General features: G+C 38.0%; 1 protein-coding gene across 1 annotated transcript in view; it reads left to right on the top strand.

Annotated features, from left to right (window-relative positions):
- Positions 1-3,416: 3,416 nt before the first annotated feature.
- dok7b (docking protein 7b) overlaps positions 3,417-18,689 on the top strand; it is a 31,873-nt gene continuing 16,600 nt past the window's right edge. The window contains exons 1-5 of the mRNA XM_057842488.1: positions 3,417-3,481; positions 3,597-3,642; positions 5,675-5,742; positions 11,953-12,103; positions 15,144-15,344. Of these exons, the coding sequence (XP_057698471.1) occupies positions 3,428-3,481; positions 3,597-3,642; positions 5,675-5,742; positions 11,953-12,103; positions 15,144-15,344 (520 nt within the window). The 5' untranslated portion in view covers positions 3,417-3,427. The remainder of the gene's footprint in view (positions 3,482-3,596; positions 3,643-5,674; positions 5,743-11,952; positions 12,104-15,143; positions 15,345-18,689) is intronic.

Raw genomic sequence — 18,689 nt, 5'->3', positions numbered from 1 at the left:
CTTTTTTTTTGTACAAAGTTTCTGAGAGTGTTCCGTGATGCCAAATTCAAGATTGGATTGACAACTTGAGAAAATTAATTGTTTCTAAATAATAAATAAATAAATAAATAAATAAGCATAACAAACATTTTTTCCGTGTTTTAGACACCATGGTAAATTGCTCTTTTTGATTTTTTATATAGCACTATTTATTTTCATGCAAATCGATCCTTGATGGGGGACACTATCAGGACTTGTTTAAAGCAGTAGGGGCTTCAATCATTCATTCTACAGTCTTCAAAATCTCTCCAGTATTAGAAAAATACATATGCATTAACAATGCTCCAGACTACTGCTAAATTGGGGCTTTTTGCCTTTGAATTTTTATAATGCAAATTAAGTTTTCGTCTACTCGTGCATGTGTGGCCAATACCGCTACTGCTGTTTTCGATCTTTTTTTTTTCTTTTCTTTTTTCTTTTCTTTTTTATTACTACACTTAAATATTTTTTTTGCTGGCAAACTTCATCTCCATACTTAAGCCAAGTTGTTGGCAGTAGTGCACAAATGAGCTGTCTAAGTTTATATATACTAACTTTGCGAGTTGATTTACACTGTGCGTCCCTTAATAATTGGACTCCTGAAATTTCCTGTCAGGGTCTACTGTGGTTTCAGTAAAATTAAATACCTGTAATCCAGAAACCTGATAATGTAGGTATTTTACTGGATAATCACAGTTTAAAAAATTTTTTTTATGAAACTATCAACCTGGCACCATCTATTTGTAGAGTTGTCAAACTATTTTTTCCCCTGTGGGCCACATTGTAATTATGGTTTCCTTTGGAATGCCATCATGAGTGCAAACCCATCTAGATATATAAATGGAATGACACCTGGTTTTGAAATCACAAGTGTTAGAGCAAAGAATAGTTGTGTTATCTTAACATACTAGTAGAGACAATCTGCACTTTGTGGGTTGTATAAGACTTAAAGGGATCCACGGATAGAAAGACTTGTAGTTCTTAAAAGGTAAACGTTATTATGAGTTAAAATAATTTGATATTAAAACCCCTCTTGATGCATTCATTTTTATACAATTTGTAAAATTAGTTTAACCAGTAGGTTGCCATTGCTGTTGACATCGCAGAGCGGTGACGTCACTGGGTTAGGCTGCCGGGCTTCCAGAGTATGACTCTAGCGACATAAACATGTCATCTGTTCAGCCCTTTCAATTTGAACCCGAGAGGAACATTAATGAGCACGACAGGACTATCGATATTTCACTTCACAAAACGAGCAGCTGAAGCAAAATGAACAGAAGAGAGGGGATGAGACGAGAAGAGAAAGATGCCTTAAGAAAATACTTAAATGTAGTAATTAGAGGCGTGCGAAATTTCCGATTCTAAGATTATTCGCGATTCGCCCGTGGAAGATTCGAGAAGGATTCACAAACAACCAAATTCTGATTATTGAATTATACCAGATGAAGTGGAAAAAAAGCACGGTCAGTGCAGTCTTCGGGATGCAATGAGGAACGGATGAAAGTAAATATGTTCAACTCATGCCGCTCGATAAAAAAAAAAAACAATAATACCTGACTGCGGCCGACAGCCGCTACAAACGACGCCCATTTGCTACTTGCTACAAATGGCAACATACGGCTACGGTAGATATTGCACATATGTAGAACAAAATGCGAAATGACAGACGACGGCAGTGTTAGAACATGTACAAAGAACTAGATGCGAAATGACAGACTTGCCGGCGCCAGTAAACGGCCGCCATCGTAAAGCAGTAGACTTCTCTAGAAGGCTCTGTTGTAGCGAACCTAATTACTTTTGATCTAAAATACCCCTAAATCGGCAGAATCTTGACTTGAATCTGTTTAAATGATGAAACAGTTTTAAAACTGTGACATGTTGAAAGTACACAGAAGGGAAATTATGGATTTTTAACAACTTTAATGGTTGATTCACAACAATAAATTAATTGAATAAAGTTTAAAGCTGCTGATACAGAATGGGGACTTGAGTATTTTATTTACTGTTTTTAACTGTTAACTTGATACTGAAATAGTAGTTTGGTTTAGCCTGAGAGGACAATAATCAATTTATAATCGAATCGGAGCCTCTGAATCGTAATCGAATCGTTAGGTGCCCAAAGATTCCCACCTCTAGTAGTAATATCAAATAAGGGGGGTTTAAATACGCTATATGACAAATGTGGTCAACAGATCAACAATCTGCTTTCAAGCTGCCACAAGAAAACACAATTCCTAAAGGTATGAAAGGGAAATACATGCAAAAAGTATTTTGAGGCAATGAAAAGGTAATAACAGACTCAGTAAAAACACAAATAATGAGTACTCGCCGCTTTTAACCGATGTGCGCATTGGTTGGACGTCTCGCCGTGTAGAAGGATTTGCAGAACACCGGTAGTGTTCTCCTAGTGACAGTGACAAACTACGTCATCACCCCGAGCGTCTGTTGCGCGCATGAAACATGGCGCCCTCCGTAGGTTAAAACATGTACTAAATATTATAGATTTTTAAATCAATGGCGTATTTTATGTGTTTCTAATAACATATTTTATGGAAAGAGAACAACTGTGGCTTATTAGAGTTTACAAGTGTTCAAGTCTGAGGTTCCCTTTAAATGTATTAATATACTGTAGATCAAATGTTATTCAAAACACTTTAATTTCTTTTAGTAATTATCAACTCTTTTAGTGCTAATGACAATTATATTATGATATATGAAAGTTTGTCTTTCATTCTAGTAGTAGCTTACTGATTTTTTTTTTGGTGCGATTGTCTGTGGAATTTGCTCAAGAATTGACATCCAATTCGATTTTAATTAAATTTCTAACAAAATGTCTTTAAAAGTCTTAAAATTCATACAATGACACCTGAAGGAACATTTGGCATTTTAGCACGAAACATGAAGTCGATGCTCATGATTTGCTTTCTCAGGCCACACAAAAATAATGTGGCGGACCAATCTGGCCCCCGTACCATTAATTTGACATGCGATCTATATTGTTGTCCGCTATGCCATCATGGAACCAGAAGTAACCTGTTAAGGAACTGAGATTTTGGTTACTTTTCCTCGAGTCTATCCTTAAGCCTTTGCGGAGGTTCTACCGACAGCTGTCGTCGTCATTTAAAAGCCCACGCTGCTTAAATCCCACCCTAACCCCGACTAAGTGGGCCAGATTTAGAAGACTAGTGAAATGTATTCAGATAATACTGTTTTAATCTAATTAGATCTTATCGAAACATCAAGTGCAGACGAAAACTGTATTAACTTGGCTGGGATACGACGATGGGGGCCCCGTGGTGGACCGACTGGCGGGGAGAAAGGCTACCTCGCCGGTTGGGGTTATTTTGAAAAGTCACCCCTTGCAGCAGCACGCACACGCGCACACAGCTGCTCGGAACCATGTCAGAAGATGACGGATACAGTTGTAGCGGAGGGACAAGTCAAGTTTAGAGACGGCAAAAAGGTGATTTTAACAATTTGCTATTTGGTTATCAATTTTGAAAACATGTCTAAAGCGTATGTGATATAAGGGAGGACACATATCCACTTTTTATTGTTGTTTTTCTCCAAAATCTCAGTGGAAGAGTCGATGGGTCGTTGTTCGAAAGCCCTCCCCGGTCGCAGGTTAGTACTTTCATTTCTTCTCTTTTTCACAGACACATTAACTCTTATTAGAACCATTGTATGGAATTATAAATCGTCATTTGGGCATGCATGTGAGGGTCCCAAGAGCTCAGACCGCAACACGTGTGGTCGTTGCGCAACACAACACTCTCTAGGTTGGATTACATTTTAATTACAAGTGATTTAAGGACAAAAGGCGCGTTACTTTTACATTAAATTTGGGTGTTTGAGTCAGTTGTTTGCAACACTTTATAGGGCAAGTGACTATTCCTGGCAATTAAAGAACTAAAAAATCAAACTGAACTCTATAAAGACCCAGCGTCCACATACGTGGCCATCACAAGTAGGCCACAATATTAACATTTAACCTCTTTATAACATTAACATTGGATAAACAAGTGTGGCTTACATGATTGAAAATGTGATGTCCATATAGCATATGTGGAGGCCAGCTCTCAAAATGTATTATTATTATTAATGATTGTGTTTCATACGTATATATTTATGTAATAGATAAATAAATGTATACCGTAGACTTCACCATCTGATAGTGAAGTCTATGTGTATACTTTAATAACATCAAAATTAATATTAAAATAAAATAGAAATATACTGTTTAATGCTCCCACTGACACTCTAAAGTTTCTAAGTATTTAAATTATTGCCTTCCATTGACAAATATAGACCTCATTAGGGCTGCAGCTGTCGATTATTTTAGTAGTCGATTAATCTTCCAACTAGTTAGTTTGAATAATCAAGTAATCGGATTAGGAACATTCAATGCATTGCAGAATAAATTTCAGGAGATGGAAAACAAAGGCTTGCTAATATTGCACTTTCAAAAGACCATTAAATGCAATTACAAAATAAAATTCCAGTGTTTCTTCAAATGATGCAGAATTGCACTTTCATTTAAAAATCGATTAAAATACCTGAGCTTAGCCTCAAATGGTATCAAAAAAAAAAAGAAGAGGATCCAAGTACAACAAAAGAACAATTGGCCAACTTGCATAGCAAAAGTCCGCTAGCTTAAATGCTATATTCATTCATTCATTTTCCATGCCGCTTTAAAATTGCAATTTTTTTTTTTTTTTTTACAATACTCTTAACAAATCGTTCAAACACATACTCCCACAAAAAACAGCTAAATATACTAACAAACTAAATTACAAATGTATGTAAAAAAAATTAGCTTAAACAACATCTTAACTTATGTTGGTCTTAACAGGGAGCAGCTGAATTCTACCATGTTGAATGAGTTATGTAATATTCACTGTTGCCACTAGAGGGCAGTGTATCCACCCAAATCAATAAAACTAAATGCACTTTCAAAACCATTACAACACTAATTAAACGAATACTCGAAGCAGCAAAATTTGATTCTAAGTTTTTTTCTAATCGAATTACTCGAGTTAATCGATTAATCATTGCAACACTAGACGTCATATTCATTTAAACTGACTGGACTGGCTGTAACTGCTCATCTTTTTGTGCCATTGACAGTGGTGCACGTCCGATCCATTTTGTCATTGGGGGCTAGCAGCGATCCCAGTCGAAATGGATTGGAAGTCTGGTGCAATCAATGACAACCAATGAATTGAATGAGTGCCCTATGAAGGGTTAAAATTGATTATTTGGACATTCACCCATCTGAACATCAATTTGGAGGTTTATTGAAAGTGTATGTCCTGTGAATTGGGAATTTAGAAAGCCTTGTGTCCATAACTTAAAGTGGCATCATTATTTATATGCAAAACAGCTCAAGCTCTTGCTCCCCTTGAGAAATAAAGAAAACGTGGTTGGAATGATGTTTTTTTAATGTGAGTGTGTGTGGTGCTTTCAGTGATTGTCATTCTCAGCTGTGCCAGTGGATCAGCTCATTGTTTTAGAGTTTGCTATGGCAGCTGTTGCATAGACAGACACATACACACCACGACTCAAACAAAGATAGTCTGTGTGATATGTGTTATTAGGCACAAAGCGACTGTCAATGTGTAAAGCTTGTCTCACCCTGTATGCGTGTGTCATGCAGACTGTCTGTCTGTGCTGGCCTACAAGGACAAGAAGAAAACCAAAGAACGGCTCGGCGTAACACTTGAGGTACACAGACTGTCCTAAATCTGTCTTTTTTATTATAGCTCACTGTTGAAAACGTTTATGTGTGGACTGTTGCAGAAATGGCGAGTAACCCATTACATTTCCTATAACTATACCAGTTACTGTAAGTCACTTTTTAAGAAAAATGTAGTTCTACGTAAGAGGAGTTTTACCTCGCCATACTTTTTATTTGATTAGGTTTGGGAAGAAGAAACGCTACTCTTACTCCGCTACTTGGGGCTACACTGTACTCGTTACATTTTTCCTTGTTATTCTAGATTTGACTTTATATTTGGCAGAGATCCCCACAGTGGCTCTACCAGTTCACCAATGAGACGATCGCCACGTTTACATGGAGCCAAATATTCCAATTACAATCGGAATATTTGTTCAAACCGAATAAATGTGTTCCATATAAACAGGCCCAAACCGAATGGAATTTCATTCCGATTCACAGGGGTGGAATATTCCTTTTCCCAAACCGATTAGAAGTAAAATTATATCATGTAAACAGGGAAGTGGAATGGTGTCTGGTTGCGTTCTTTCTGCGAATGCTCCGTACTGACGTGGTGACGTCACTCGGTGACGTAAGTAACGTCACTTGCAACATGGCTTCCAAGCACACGCACAGCGCACCCACACAACTTTTTAAATGAACGGCGTATCATTCTGAAGTTTTGTTTCCACTCGAAAAGTTAAAACAGCAGCTGATCTGACGATCGATCTCCATGTTTTGCAACGTGACGCTTTGTTTTGATTAATCTGCGCATGTCAGACGGCAGTTGTCAAACGTCCTTTTGGAATAAAGGCAGTCACATGTAAACGCTGGATCGGAATAGATGAAGTGACATGTAAACAGCTGATGTAAAATTTCCATTCAGAATGATTTGAATCGGTATGAATAAAAGTCAGCATGTAAACGTGGCTAGTGCACCAATAAAATCACATGACTCTACAATACATTCACATGACCACACACAAGCTTGTTGGTGGAAGTGACACATGGCATGTTTAAAGCGCCATAAAAAACAAGATATTTCACATAAAGCGCTGCCGTCAACATTACTCGGCAGCGCAGAATTCAACCTTTACCCAGTTTTTATTTGGCACCAATAGACCACTGAAAACTGGAGTTACGACACTATCGATTTAATGTCATGGTAGGAAATGTCTTCGCCACTAGAGGGAGCTTATGATTTTGGACGGGTATTTCTCTAATTCTGTCGATTTTTCTTGCTGGAATGCAATCATTTATGTGTATTTTTTTGGCCTAATATGGTCATGTAATAGGTCACAGTACAATGTAAAATTAACAGCTCATATATATCACGTGCTGAGAAAAAAAAAATTCCATTGTTTAAAAAAAAAATCAAGACATTGTAAGCAGTTACACATTACTTGACTGTTCTTTTCACCAAATACTTTTAACTTGTACTTAGACATTGCCGATTATCGGTTTCAAGGTATACCGCAAAAATTTCCCGTTATACCATCCTTAAGGTATAAGCTATTTGTTACATCCCAAAAATGCAAGGAAAAATCCCTCGCTTGCAGCTGCAAGGCTCAACCCCCCCTACCAGTTGTTGCTCAGTGTCAGTGAGTCAGCTGTGCTACACGATGGCTGGAGGAGGTGAAATTCTTGAACTTTTTCCCCCATCGAAGAAAACGAAATCGCTGGTATGGGAATACTTGGGCTACAGAAAAGTTACAGACGGCCGCGCCTTAGAGGAGGGCCAACCGACATGTAAAACATGTTTGCTGAGCGTGGCTGCCATGGAGGTAATACTTCCAGTATGATTTCAAATTCATACAAAATTGAAGGTTAGTAAACACTGTCATGAACGTTTCCCAGCAGCTACGAGAGTTAACTCCAGCGTGTTTAGTGTGTCTAGCGGTGGTAAAACGTGGTGGGTTTTTTTCCCTCTGGCAACTGTCTGTGTTGCGAAAGAGTGTGTGTATAATGTAAACATGATACGAGTCATACACGCATGGTTTTTATGGAAAATAATTCAATTATTTTTGTTCTGATGGTAATAATGTTGAGCTGTGGCTGTGGGTTCAAGCTCATTTAGAATATTTTGTTATTTTAAAAATTATTTTAACTTAATGTTATACTTATGTTCTGATTTGCTAATATGTTTAAAAAAATAAAAATCCTGTTCAATGGATAAAAGTTTTTTTTTTTTTTAAACCCAGATATTTCAAGGTAACACATTTTAGAGCTGCAACTGCAATACTGTGATTAGGCATGTGCTGGTATGAGATTTTGACAGTGTGATAATCTTAAGCAAAAATACCTTGGTTTCACGGTATCACGATAATGCAATTATAGCTCTATAATGTGTTATTTCGAGATGTATTGCATAAAAAAATCCATTGAACAGTATTTTTTAATTTTTCGCAACTTATTTGCAAATTGGAACATAAACATGGATATAATGTTAAAATAAATAAATGAAATGAAAAATGAATAACTATTTTTAAAAAAAGTTGAAGTAAATAGAACTTATAGACTCAACCCAACGCCACAGCTCAAGTTGCTCAACATTAGAACAGGAACCCTTGGTAATATAGAACTGCACTAATATATGATCAAATTGACTTTATGCAAAACACATACAGTTGTGGTCAAAAGTTTACACACACTTGTGAAGAACATAATGTCATGGCTCTCTTGAGTTTCCAGTTATTTCTACAAGTCTGATTTTTCTCCGATAGAGTGATTGGAACAGATACTTCTTTGTCACAAAAAACATTCATGAAGTTTGGTTATTTTATGACTTTATTGTGGGTTAACAGAAAAAGTGATCAAATCTGCTGGGTCAAAAATATACATACAGTACATGGATCTGAATAAGCGAATCATTGACTTGAACAAGTCAGGAAAGTCACTTGGAGCCATTTCAAAGCAGCTGCAGGTCCCAAGAGCAACAGCGCAAACAATTGTTTGTAAGTATAAAGTGCATGGCACTGTTTTGTCACTGCCACGATCAGGAAGAAAACGCAAGCTATCACCTGCTGCTGAGAGAAAATTGGTCAGGAGGGTGAAGATTCAACCGAGAATCACCAAAAAGCAGGTCTGCCAAGAATTAGAAGCTGCTGGAACACAGGTGTCAGTGTCCACAGTCAAGCGTGTTTTACATCTCCATGGACTGAGAGGCTGCCGTACAAGAAGGAAGCCCTTGCTCCAAAAGCGGCACCTTAAGGCTCGACTGAAGTTTGCTGCTGATCACATGGACAAAGATAAGACCTTCTGGAGGAAAGTTCTGTGGTCAGACGAAACAAAAATAGTATAGTAGTGTCTTGTTATGAGCTTTTTGTTTACAAATGTATCGAACACACGACACGCTGACAACCTTGTCTCTTTATTAACACATGGAGCAGTTCTTATGGAAAAGTTAGAACACAGCTCGGCACAGCTCTCGGCAGGAATTGGCGTCTAATGGCATGAGGAAATGTAGTTTTTTCACACAAGCGAACAGATTACAAAGCACCACTTCAGTGTTGTCCGGAGACTACATTTCTCATGATTCACTGCGTGACCTGCGCGCTCGCTGATTCGCTGCGAGATTGACTCAATGGCTACGCTAAACCAACACGCTATTTGTCAGCTGTCACCTGTCAGCGGCTCTCATAAAACACAAACTAGAAGCCTATCATGCGATCACCGTGAATGCTGAACCGTCCAAAAGCAATGCAATGCTTGAAGCATGAAGGTGGAAATACATAATACAAATACAAATAAATGTGCACAAACTCACCGGCGGTGTGTGTCTCTTACAGCAACGTGACCGTGAATTACCGTGACGCCGACCCGTTTATATGCACATCCACACCCGTTTCCCGATTGACAGTGGATTAACCCTTTCGGACACGATCGTAGATGACGCACAATTTAAACACGCTTAACCTAGCGAATGCAACAACAACTATGATCGGGGATTGCCACGAGTTAACTTTCGGCTAACGTCGCTAGCTTATACTGTTCAATTCCACTACAGTAGGCAGCTATGCTTTGACAAAGTCATCAGTCATCTATCCAAAAATCACACTTACTTTTTGGCAAATCCTTGATCATAAGCAGACCGGTTAAGGAAGCAGGCATCTTCGAAGTGTTTACAGCAGAGAACACTACTCGATGATGGCGTGAAATTCATTCGCTTCGTGCGAACGAAAGATATCCATTCACGTGCCCTGCTATCCTTTGGCCACTCATACAACTTTTCCTGAGAAAAGCAAGAACAAAACATCGCCACACACCGCTGTGGCATCTTACCGAGAAGCAATGCAACAAACAATACTGTTCTATGGTGGACTTCCCTCGCACGTCTAGGTGTGACGTAATTTCCAAAGATTGCCGAAGAAAAGAATTTTCGTTGTCAAGGGCGTTGCTATGGGTTAAACAAAGAATCTGGAAGGGTTGCGTTAAAAAAAATAATGAAAATATGCTTATAATTGTTTAGCCATTGATATTATTCAAAAACATGGTTGGCCAACCTTAGTTCAAAGTTCCCCTTTAACCATGCCTACCGTCAAGCACAGTGGTGGTAGTATTATGCTGTGGGGTTGTTTTGCTGCCAATGGAACTGGTGCTTTACAGAGAGTAAATGGGATAATGAAGAAGGAGGATTACCTTCAAATTCTTCAAGATAACCTAACGTCATCAGCCCGAAGATTGGGTCTTGGGCGCAGTTGGGTGTTCCAACAGGACAATGACCCCAAACACACATCAAAAGTGGTAATGGAATGGCTAAATCACGCTAGAATTAAGGTTTTCGAATGGCCTTCCCAAAGTCCTGACTTAAACCCCATTGAGAACTTGTGGACAATGCTGAAGAAACAAGTCCATATCAGAAAGCCATCAAATTTAACTGAACTGCACCAATTCTGTCAAGTGGAGTGGTCAAAGATTCAACCAGAAGCTTGCCAGAAGCTTGTGGATGGCTACCAAAAGCGCCTAATTGAAGTGAAAATGGCCAAGGGACATGTTACCAAATATTAGCGCTGCTGTATGTATATTTTTGACCCAGCAGATTTGATCACTTTTTTCTGTTCACCCATAATAAAGTCATAAAAGAACCAAACTTGAATGAATGTTTTTTGTGACAAAGAAGTATCTGTTCCAATCGCTCTATCAGAGAAAAATCAGAGTTGTAGAAATAACTGGAAACTCAAGAGAGCCATGACATTATGTTCTTCACAAGTGCATGTAAACTTTTGACCACAACTGTACCACTACTACTATTATTTTTAATGACTTGAATCCTAATGGAGAGCGGGAGCAACGAACACAGCGCGTGTGTATGACTCATATCATGTTTACATTATAAACACACACTCACCCTCTCGACACAAAGTCACCATAGAGAAAGAAACACCACAGGCTGTATTATGAAAATATTATTTTTGGCGTTATGTTATTAATGGCGGAAGACTTTACAAAGTAGGCTAATGGTAGAGAGGAAACTAGTTAGCCGTCTTTCTAGCCACCTTATCTGCCCCGTTAACAAGCTTACGTTATAGTATTTGTTTTACCATCGCTAGACACACTAGACACATTGGAGTTAACTCTAATAGCTGGTGGGAAACGTTCATGGCAGGGTTCACTTGTCATGTACTGTAAATGTGAAATCATTTTGGAGGTGTTGCTTCCCTGGCAACCACCCTCCGCAAGCATGTCAACTATCTTTCCTCCTCTAAGCTGCGGTCGTCTGTTTCTTTTCGGTAGCCGAAGTATTTCCATACTACCGACTTTGTCTTTTTTCAGGGGGGAAAAAACAAGCTCAGGAGTAGTGTCACCGAGAGTCACATGACAGAGCAACAACCGGAGGGGGAGGGGTTAGCGCAATCCATCCAAGCCACGGACTTTTGTTGCATTTTTGGGACAAATAAAATAGCTAATACCGTACTACGGTAATGATGGAGAATTTTAGTGGTTTTGAAACCGTGACCTGATCCACACCTTTCTAAACCACAACAATTATCATTTTAAAATTGAGAATATATTTTTCGATTTATCCAATGATACAGCATCCTAATGTAAAAGATTTGGAAATGACCAAGGGTCTGTCTGTCGAAAGAACAAAATTGTTGGGCTTTTCAATAATCTTGTTGTAACCCTTTCCCAGTGCAGATATAGTAACGTTTTTATTTTTCTTGGAATTATATTGTAAAAATACCATGTCAATACAGTACAACTGATGCTTTCCTCAGGGAATCTATGGTGTGGAACCTGGACCAGGTTATGATGGTGTCGGCTACACCCTCTCCATCCTCTGCTTGGCACATACAGTAGTGCTGGGCTTCCACAGTCGAGAAGCTCTATTGGCCTGGGAAGCCCGTGTACGCTTCAGCCTGGGAGAAGGTCAGTGGTGCAGCCTCACTCTGATAAGACCTTAACCTTGAAAGATTTGATTCATAGTTTAACAAACTGGTTTTATGCGTAACTCATTTCATGTTTGAATAGTGGCCCCTCAAAAGGGAGGGTTTTTGATAGAGAAACAACCTCATGACAAAAGGCCTTTTCACACTGCACTTAGTTTTCTAGTGTTTGCCGCAATCCCTCTTTTTTGACTGTCACACTTTCATTAGACTGCACAAGGCAATTTTTAGAAATGATTCTGTCTTCTCATATGGAGGTGGGAAAATTCACATCTACAAGTTTCCACGATGCAAACAGTATGTTTGGATTTCATGTCTGTGTTGATTAATAACTTGAATATGGCAGAAAACACAGAAAAGACTGAAAAAGCAGTTTCTGATCTTGCAACTCTCTTTAAAATAAACTGCGGTATTTTAAGGCAAAATAACTGTTGTGTTTGATAGAACAACATGTCTATATGCTGCCATAGCAGATTCATGGCTCATTAAGCCTCCGAAGTATTTTGAATTTGTCCGTTTTACCCTCAAAATCCTGTTTACAGACGTCGCGCAACCGCTTTTGTTTCAACCCAGCCACAAAACGAAGGTAATTAATTATATTTATTATTCAAATGTCTGTTGTTTTTAAGCTTAGAATCATTAACTGATGTCTCATATTTCGTTTAAAAACAAAACAAAACAAAACAAAAAAAAAAAATCATATATTTTAAACTTTTAAACAAATTATGTCACAATGAAAAAAATGGCGTCTGTAAAAAATTCACGGATATCTACCTCATAACTATCGCTTAATTGTATTTTTTTTTTTTTTGTTAGTCGCATTTTCTCCAATATGTTAGATGATAAATAATCGATCCAAACAAAAAAAAAAAAAGAAAAAAAAAAACCCATTTAAAAGGGTAAATATATGAAAAAGGAAATCTCGACCACTCTTTGATGTCTGCGAATTCTGCATCGTGACCCTCGTTATATTACCATGTTTCACCCACAAAATCCCTAAAAAATCCAGCTGTGGCCATTCACAGCTGTGTCTTCACACTCAGTGATACATGCTACATGGAGTTTTTGGATCGAAACAAGGTGAGTACTCGATAATATGTCATTAAAGTCATGGCATCTGTAATTCTGCTCTTGCGTGCTCTCACCTCCAGATAGGGTTTTGCTGTTTAAAAAACAATAAAAAAAAAAAAAAAAGAAAGCCCTCCTGTTCAAAAATTTTCTTTCCCTAGAAAATTGAGATTTTTAGCTTTCCAATGATGTATCTCACATGCATATCGGACAATTCTGAAAGTTGGCTAAATTGGGGGTCTCAGAGCGGAACTTTTCCGCCATATGCTTTTGAAAAGACAAACTCTATAAAAATAAAATCCCGACTCAATGAGCTTTGGGAATTGAGGTAGCCTGACATAAACAGGCTCGATGAAATCTGTTATACTTACACTAACACCGGACAGTTAATTATGGAGTCACAGGAGTGCCAATATTAAAAATAAATAAATAAATGAATAAATAAATAAATGAATGAATAAATAAATATAAAGAGAAATAAATATATAAATATATAAATAAATAAATGAATAGGTAAATAAATGAACGGATAAATAAATATAAAGAGAAATAAATATGTAATAAATAAAAATATAACGGTATACTTTGTCATTGACATTTACTTTCGGTCATTAACAACCACAAACGGAAAAAACAATGACAATATTTTTCATTGACTTTTACTTTCTGTCATTGAACACCACAAACGGAAAAAACAATGACAATTGTATTTTTTGCCTTTGCCTTTTCTGTTTGGCTTTCACATTGTCATTGTCATTTGTCGATCGCCTTTCCTCTTTGGGAATGTAAATGGCAAATGCGCAGAGAAACGGTCTGTCAATCAAATGACGTTGGGAGGGGCTTTCCAACCAGGAATAGTAGTCGATAACTGATTACTCCTGGTTTAACTTTCCGCACATGCACCGTACGGCTACCCAAGCGCAACCGCGGCTGTTTTGTGTGACTGCACTACGCCACGTCCTCCAATGTCGTCATGATTATAAACGCGAAGATTCGGACATAGAAAATAATTATTCTTTGAATGGTCTGGCATGTGTGTCGAATAATATATTTTATGATATATTTTTTTACGGGTCTAGAAAAATATATTTCTATCGTTGAATCTAACACGTAAAAAGTCTATCCATATCCATATCTATCCAGTCTATCCTATCCATAAAAACCGCACGTGCAACTCGATAACCGACGTCACTTTCCTTCAGGTAAACTAGGAATAATCAGTTATCGACTACTATTCCTGGTTGGAAAGGTCCGCCCAACGTCATTTGATTGACAGACCGTTTCTCTGCGCATTTGCCATTTACATTCCCGAAGAGGAAAGGCGATCGACAAATGACAATGACAATGTAAAAGCCAAACAGAAAAGCCAAAGGCAAAAAAATACAATTGTCATTGTTTTTTCCGTTTGTGGTGTTCAATGACAGAAAGTAAAAGTCAATGAAAAATATTGTCATTGTTTTTTCCGTTTGTGGTTGTTAATGACCAAAAGTAAATGTCAATGACAAAGTATACCGTTATATTTTTATTTATTTATATATTTATTTCTCTTTATATTTATTTATTCGTTCATTTATTTACCTATTCATTTATTTATTTATATATTTATTTCTCTTTATATTTATTTATTCGTTCATTTATTTACCTATTCATTTATTTATTTATATATTTATTTCTCTGTATATTTATTTATTTATTCATTTATTTATTTATTCATGTATTTATTTATTTTTAATTTTGTCACTCCTGTGACTCCATAGTTAATTCATGAAAATGGCTTTATTTAAATCACACTTTAGTCTAGGTCTCTGGGTGTTGAATCAATCATAGCTACACTGTTCAACTGTCATTCATTTCTTACCTATGGAATACATTGACCTGCCTTCACGTTATTATTCACAGGCACAGTTATTTCTGTCTCATGCACCTTTTCCCCTCTGCCCTTTTCATTCCTGCAGTCCACAGGTTTGCTGTCAATGTGGAGCCCGGTACCAAATTGGAGAGTGGCCCTGCCACTCTCCACCTGTGCAACAACTTATTAGCTCTCACCAGGGGCCTTCCTCCTGTTATCATTGGAAATTGGAAGTTGTCCACTTTACGGCGATATGGCGCAGTGCCCAATGGCTTCGTGTACGAGGGCGGGAGTCGCTGTGGAATCTGTGAGTAAAACCTAGCTCAGCAAGTAGATATTAGATTAGTGGACCTTGTGGAGCTGTTATTCCCATATGATGGTAATAATATGAGTCTTGAATGGGATGGATAGTTTTAACTATCATTATTTCTAAAGGAAAAACATGTTTGTGTTTCTTTGTAAAGGCAATACGCACAGTTATTTTTGTCTTGTTATTTTTGTTATGGAATATCAAATGAAACAGGTCTTGTATCGGATCTTTATGCAGTCAATAGGTGTACTTATGTTGTGACCGTTGAGTACATATTTTAGGTGGACTATTTGTTGACCCTGATCTTACTTCATTTTCGCTAATCAAAATGAATGTATTTACCTTGTACAATGTTTGTAGAGTAATTAATCCATGCCAGATTGCATAACTTCATACCCCAAATTGCTTTATATATGCACGTGTATGTATGTGTGGCTGCTACCCGAATATCCATGAAGTCCACAGGCTCTTGTTTCTGTGCTCTGATGACCAACTGCTATTAATACTGGGCATCCTTGTCAAGCTTGTTGAGCCAATCACATTCTTTCTGGTGTCGCGACAGACTTTTCTTGTCTTCTCATTGGCTTCACAGACCCAGTATATTATCCGTCAGTCTCATGGCAAGTTGATGCAGGTCATCTAAGTGTTTAAAAAGGAAGTACAGATAACAAAGTAAATTAAAGAAAAAGCTGAGTCAAACCAACATGCAATATTCCTATTTTTTGCTACATAATCACAATTTTAGTAATTTATTTTACATGTCCTTAAATAATGGACAAGAGGACTTTTTAAAAAAGTATAATTTCTTTCAAAGTCTTAAAGTGCCCGTGACAGCATAAAAAATCTTAAATAGCATTGTTATGTGAATTAGAATCATATTTTGAGACGATTAGACGATATACTGTACAACAATTTGGCAAAGAGCAGATGATGAGAAATGAGTCTTTTAATCTGCCGTTTAGCCCCGCCTGTCATTATAGCGCTCTAGCATGCCCAGCTGGGTGTTGACGTCGGCAGGGCCACAATTTCATCTGATTTAAAATTCAGCCCATTGAGGGCGGAAGAGTGAGAACGAGGAAAATACAATACAGAGCAGCAGCAAGGTCATGATTGTTTCAATCTCTCTACTCCAGTATTTTTACAGGATATTCTTTTTATCTAAGTATTTTCCCCAATTGGTAAATAAATGGTATGGTCATGACAAATAACAGTCTTGTGCTAAATGGAATATGAAATATTAAAAATGCATGTATTTAGTACGAATTGGCAAAATTACTGCATAAGGGTCAAAACTGCCGACTTCTTCCTCTCCCGAATGATTTTTTTGTGCCACCGGAGTAAGTCCGGCTTTTGTCATTTCCCTGCCCCGGCTTCAGAGACGGAGGAAAGAGCGTAAACAAAACAGGAGGCGTGACAGCTAGCCGACATGCTAACCCGAACCGAGCAGCTTTTCCAAATCTTGTTCTCGCCTTTCGAAAACGAAAAATCACACAAAACTACACCGACTTATGTCACACACTGCGGCGGGGTGGATTGTCTTCATCGATCGGCCAGCCCCCGGCGGCGATCAAGTTACCGCTCGTTGTTCTGCTCCGGCCACGATGGGCTGACTGTGCTCGTTGCTGGGAATGAACGCCCGTGGCCAAGCCGAGGATAGTGGTCTATTGGCGGCCAGGACCAAGAGGGTGGAAGTGACCATGATGTTGATGATGAGCCGCCGTTTGTGGCCGAGTGGCCTTCTCGGTGGACAAGGAGCATTGTCACCCACAAAATGCAAGCCACCTCCTTATTAAAATGTGTGCCATGATCCCAGTATAATACAAACCACGTAGTTTACTCACTTCCTCGTCGGTCCAGTGGTCCCACAGTTGTCGGACTTGTTTTGGCCATTCTCAGCGGTGAACGGAAACTTTATGAAACCCAAAAAGGTTCACATGCCTCTCCCTCGTGCAGCAACAAAAGCCTGCAGCACATTGGGCTGGTGTGATGCGAAAAATAAATGAATTAATCCGCAAAATCAGCTGAAAATGCAGTCCATCTGCATGCTATATAGCAATGGTTGTATTGTGAGATGGTGACGTCACATTGGCATTCTTCCTCAATCCAGGAAGTCACTCATTTTCATGGCGCGGTATTAAAAAAATTGAATAACTAATTCGATCGCTTCCACACTCGTCCAAGTGGTCCATTTCATTCAGGAGCATAAAATACCACTTGAAATATGAAATAAATATGCTTTTTGCTGTCTTAGGCACTTTAAGTAAGGTCCAGTGTAAGCTTGGTGTTAATATTTACGCATTGGAATTTTTTTTGGCATGGAGCTTGTTGGATTCTGTATAAAAAAACATAACACAGTTGTGTACGTGTAAAAAAGTAAAAATGTCTGGCTTGCATGATAGGATTGATTTAGGCCCGTCAGTGGATTGTGTCATCTTTCCAATGTGTTCAAATTCAACTGTGTTCCAAGTTTGGCAAACGCTGTAATATTGAGTATTTCTGCTAACACATTCTGTCAGGTTTATTTGTTCCCTCCAGGCAGCCATTAGTTTTATTACATTTTAGTGTGCTTTGAAATGTCAAACTTGGAGTACTTATTTTAGTAAATCATCTCACAGGAATCAGTTTCCAAATGTACCGGGGGTTTTGACAATTAATAATAATAGCTTCTTTAGGAAGAAGTTCGAATTCCATGTAAAAAAAAAAAAAAAAAAAAAAAAAAAACCTGTGGAAATAATCCTTTGCAGGTGCAAATTATCACCATTTTTCGATGTGTATTACCATTTCTTGATGCTTTTTTTCTAATCACTTAAGTGTAAAATTAAGCATACTAATTTAGATGATTCACTCAAGTCTTACAGGATTGAGCTGGTTTCATGTATCTTAAAAAGCAGGACACATCCACAAAATTAATAATTTTTACACTATGTTCCTGCATGAGAGCACTGGAAGTTGTGCATGACATGAAAGACATTTTAATCTTCCACTGTACTCATTTGTCTCTTTCATCTGGCATTGCTCTTCAAATTACAATTACTTCAGTACTTTTTCTATCAAATTCTCATCAGCGTCAAATGGTGCAGAATAATGTGTTGCAATAATTACACGTAGTAATGAACAGCCTTCACTAGCTTGCACTTTCAGAGAAGCGTACTTGGAACTAATCAATAATCAAATAACCCTCATTCCTCTTATTTCCCAGCAGCCTTTTACAATTTCAGCATCGGAAAATCATTAGGCATGTCTCTCAGTCATCTAACACCGCTGTGGAAGGATAATTTATCCTTCAATGGCACCGTGCACTCTGGTGGGGCTGCACTTTCAGTCAGCACTCAGATGCTAACT

Source organism: Corythoichthys intestinalis, chromosome 8, assembly GCF_030265065.1.
Source record: "Corythoichthys intestinalis isolate RoL2023-P3 chromosome 8, ASM3026506v1, whole genome shotgun sequence".
NCBI classification, from domain to species: Eukaryota; Metazoa; Chordata; class Actinopteri; order Syngnathiformes; family Syngnathidae; genus Corythoichthys; species Corythoichthys intestinalis.
Note: the sequence above shows the minus strand (reverse complement) of the source record. Positions and strands in the feature narration are given on the sequence as shown.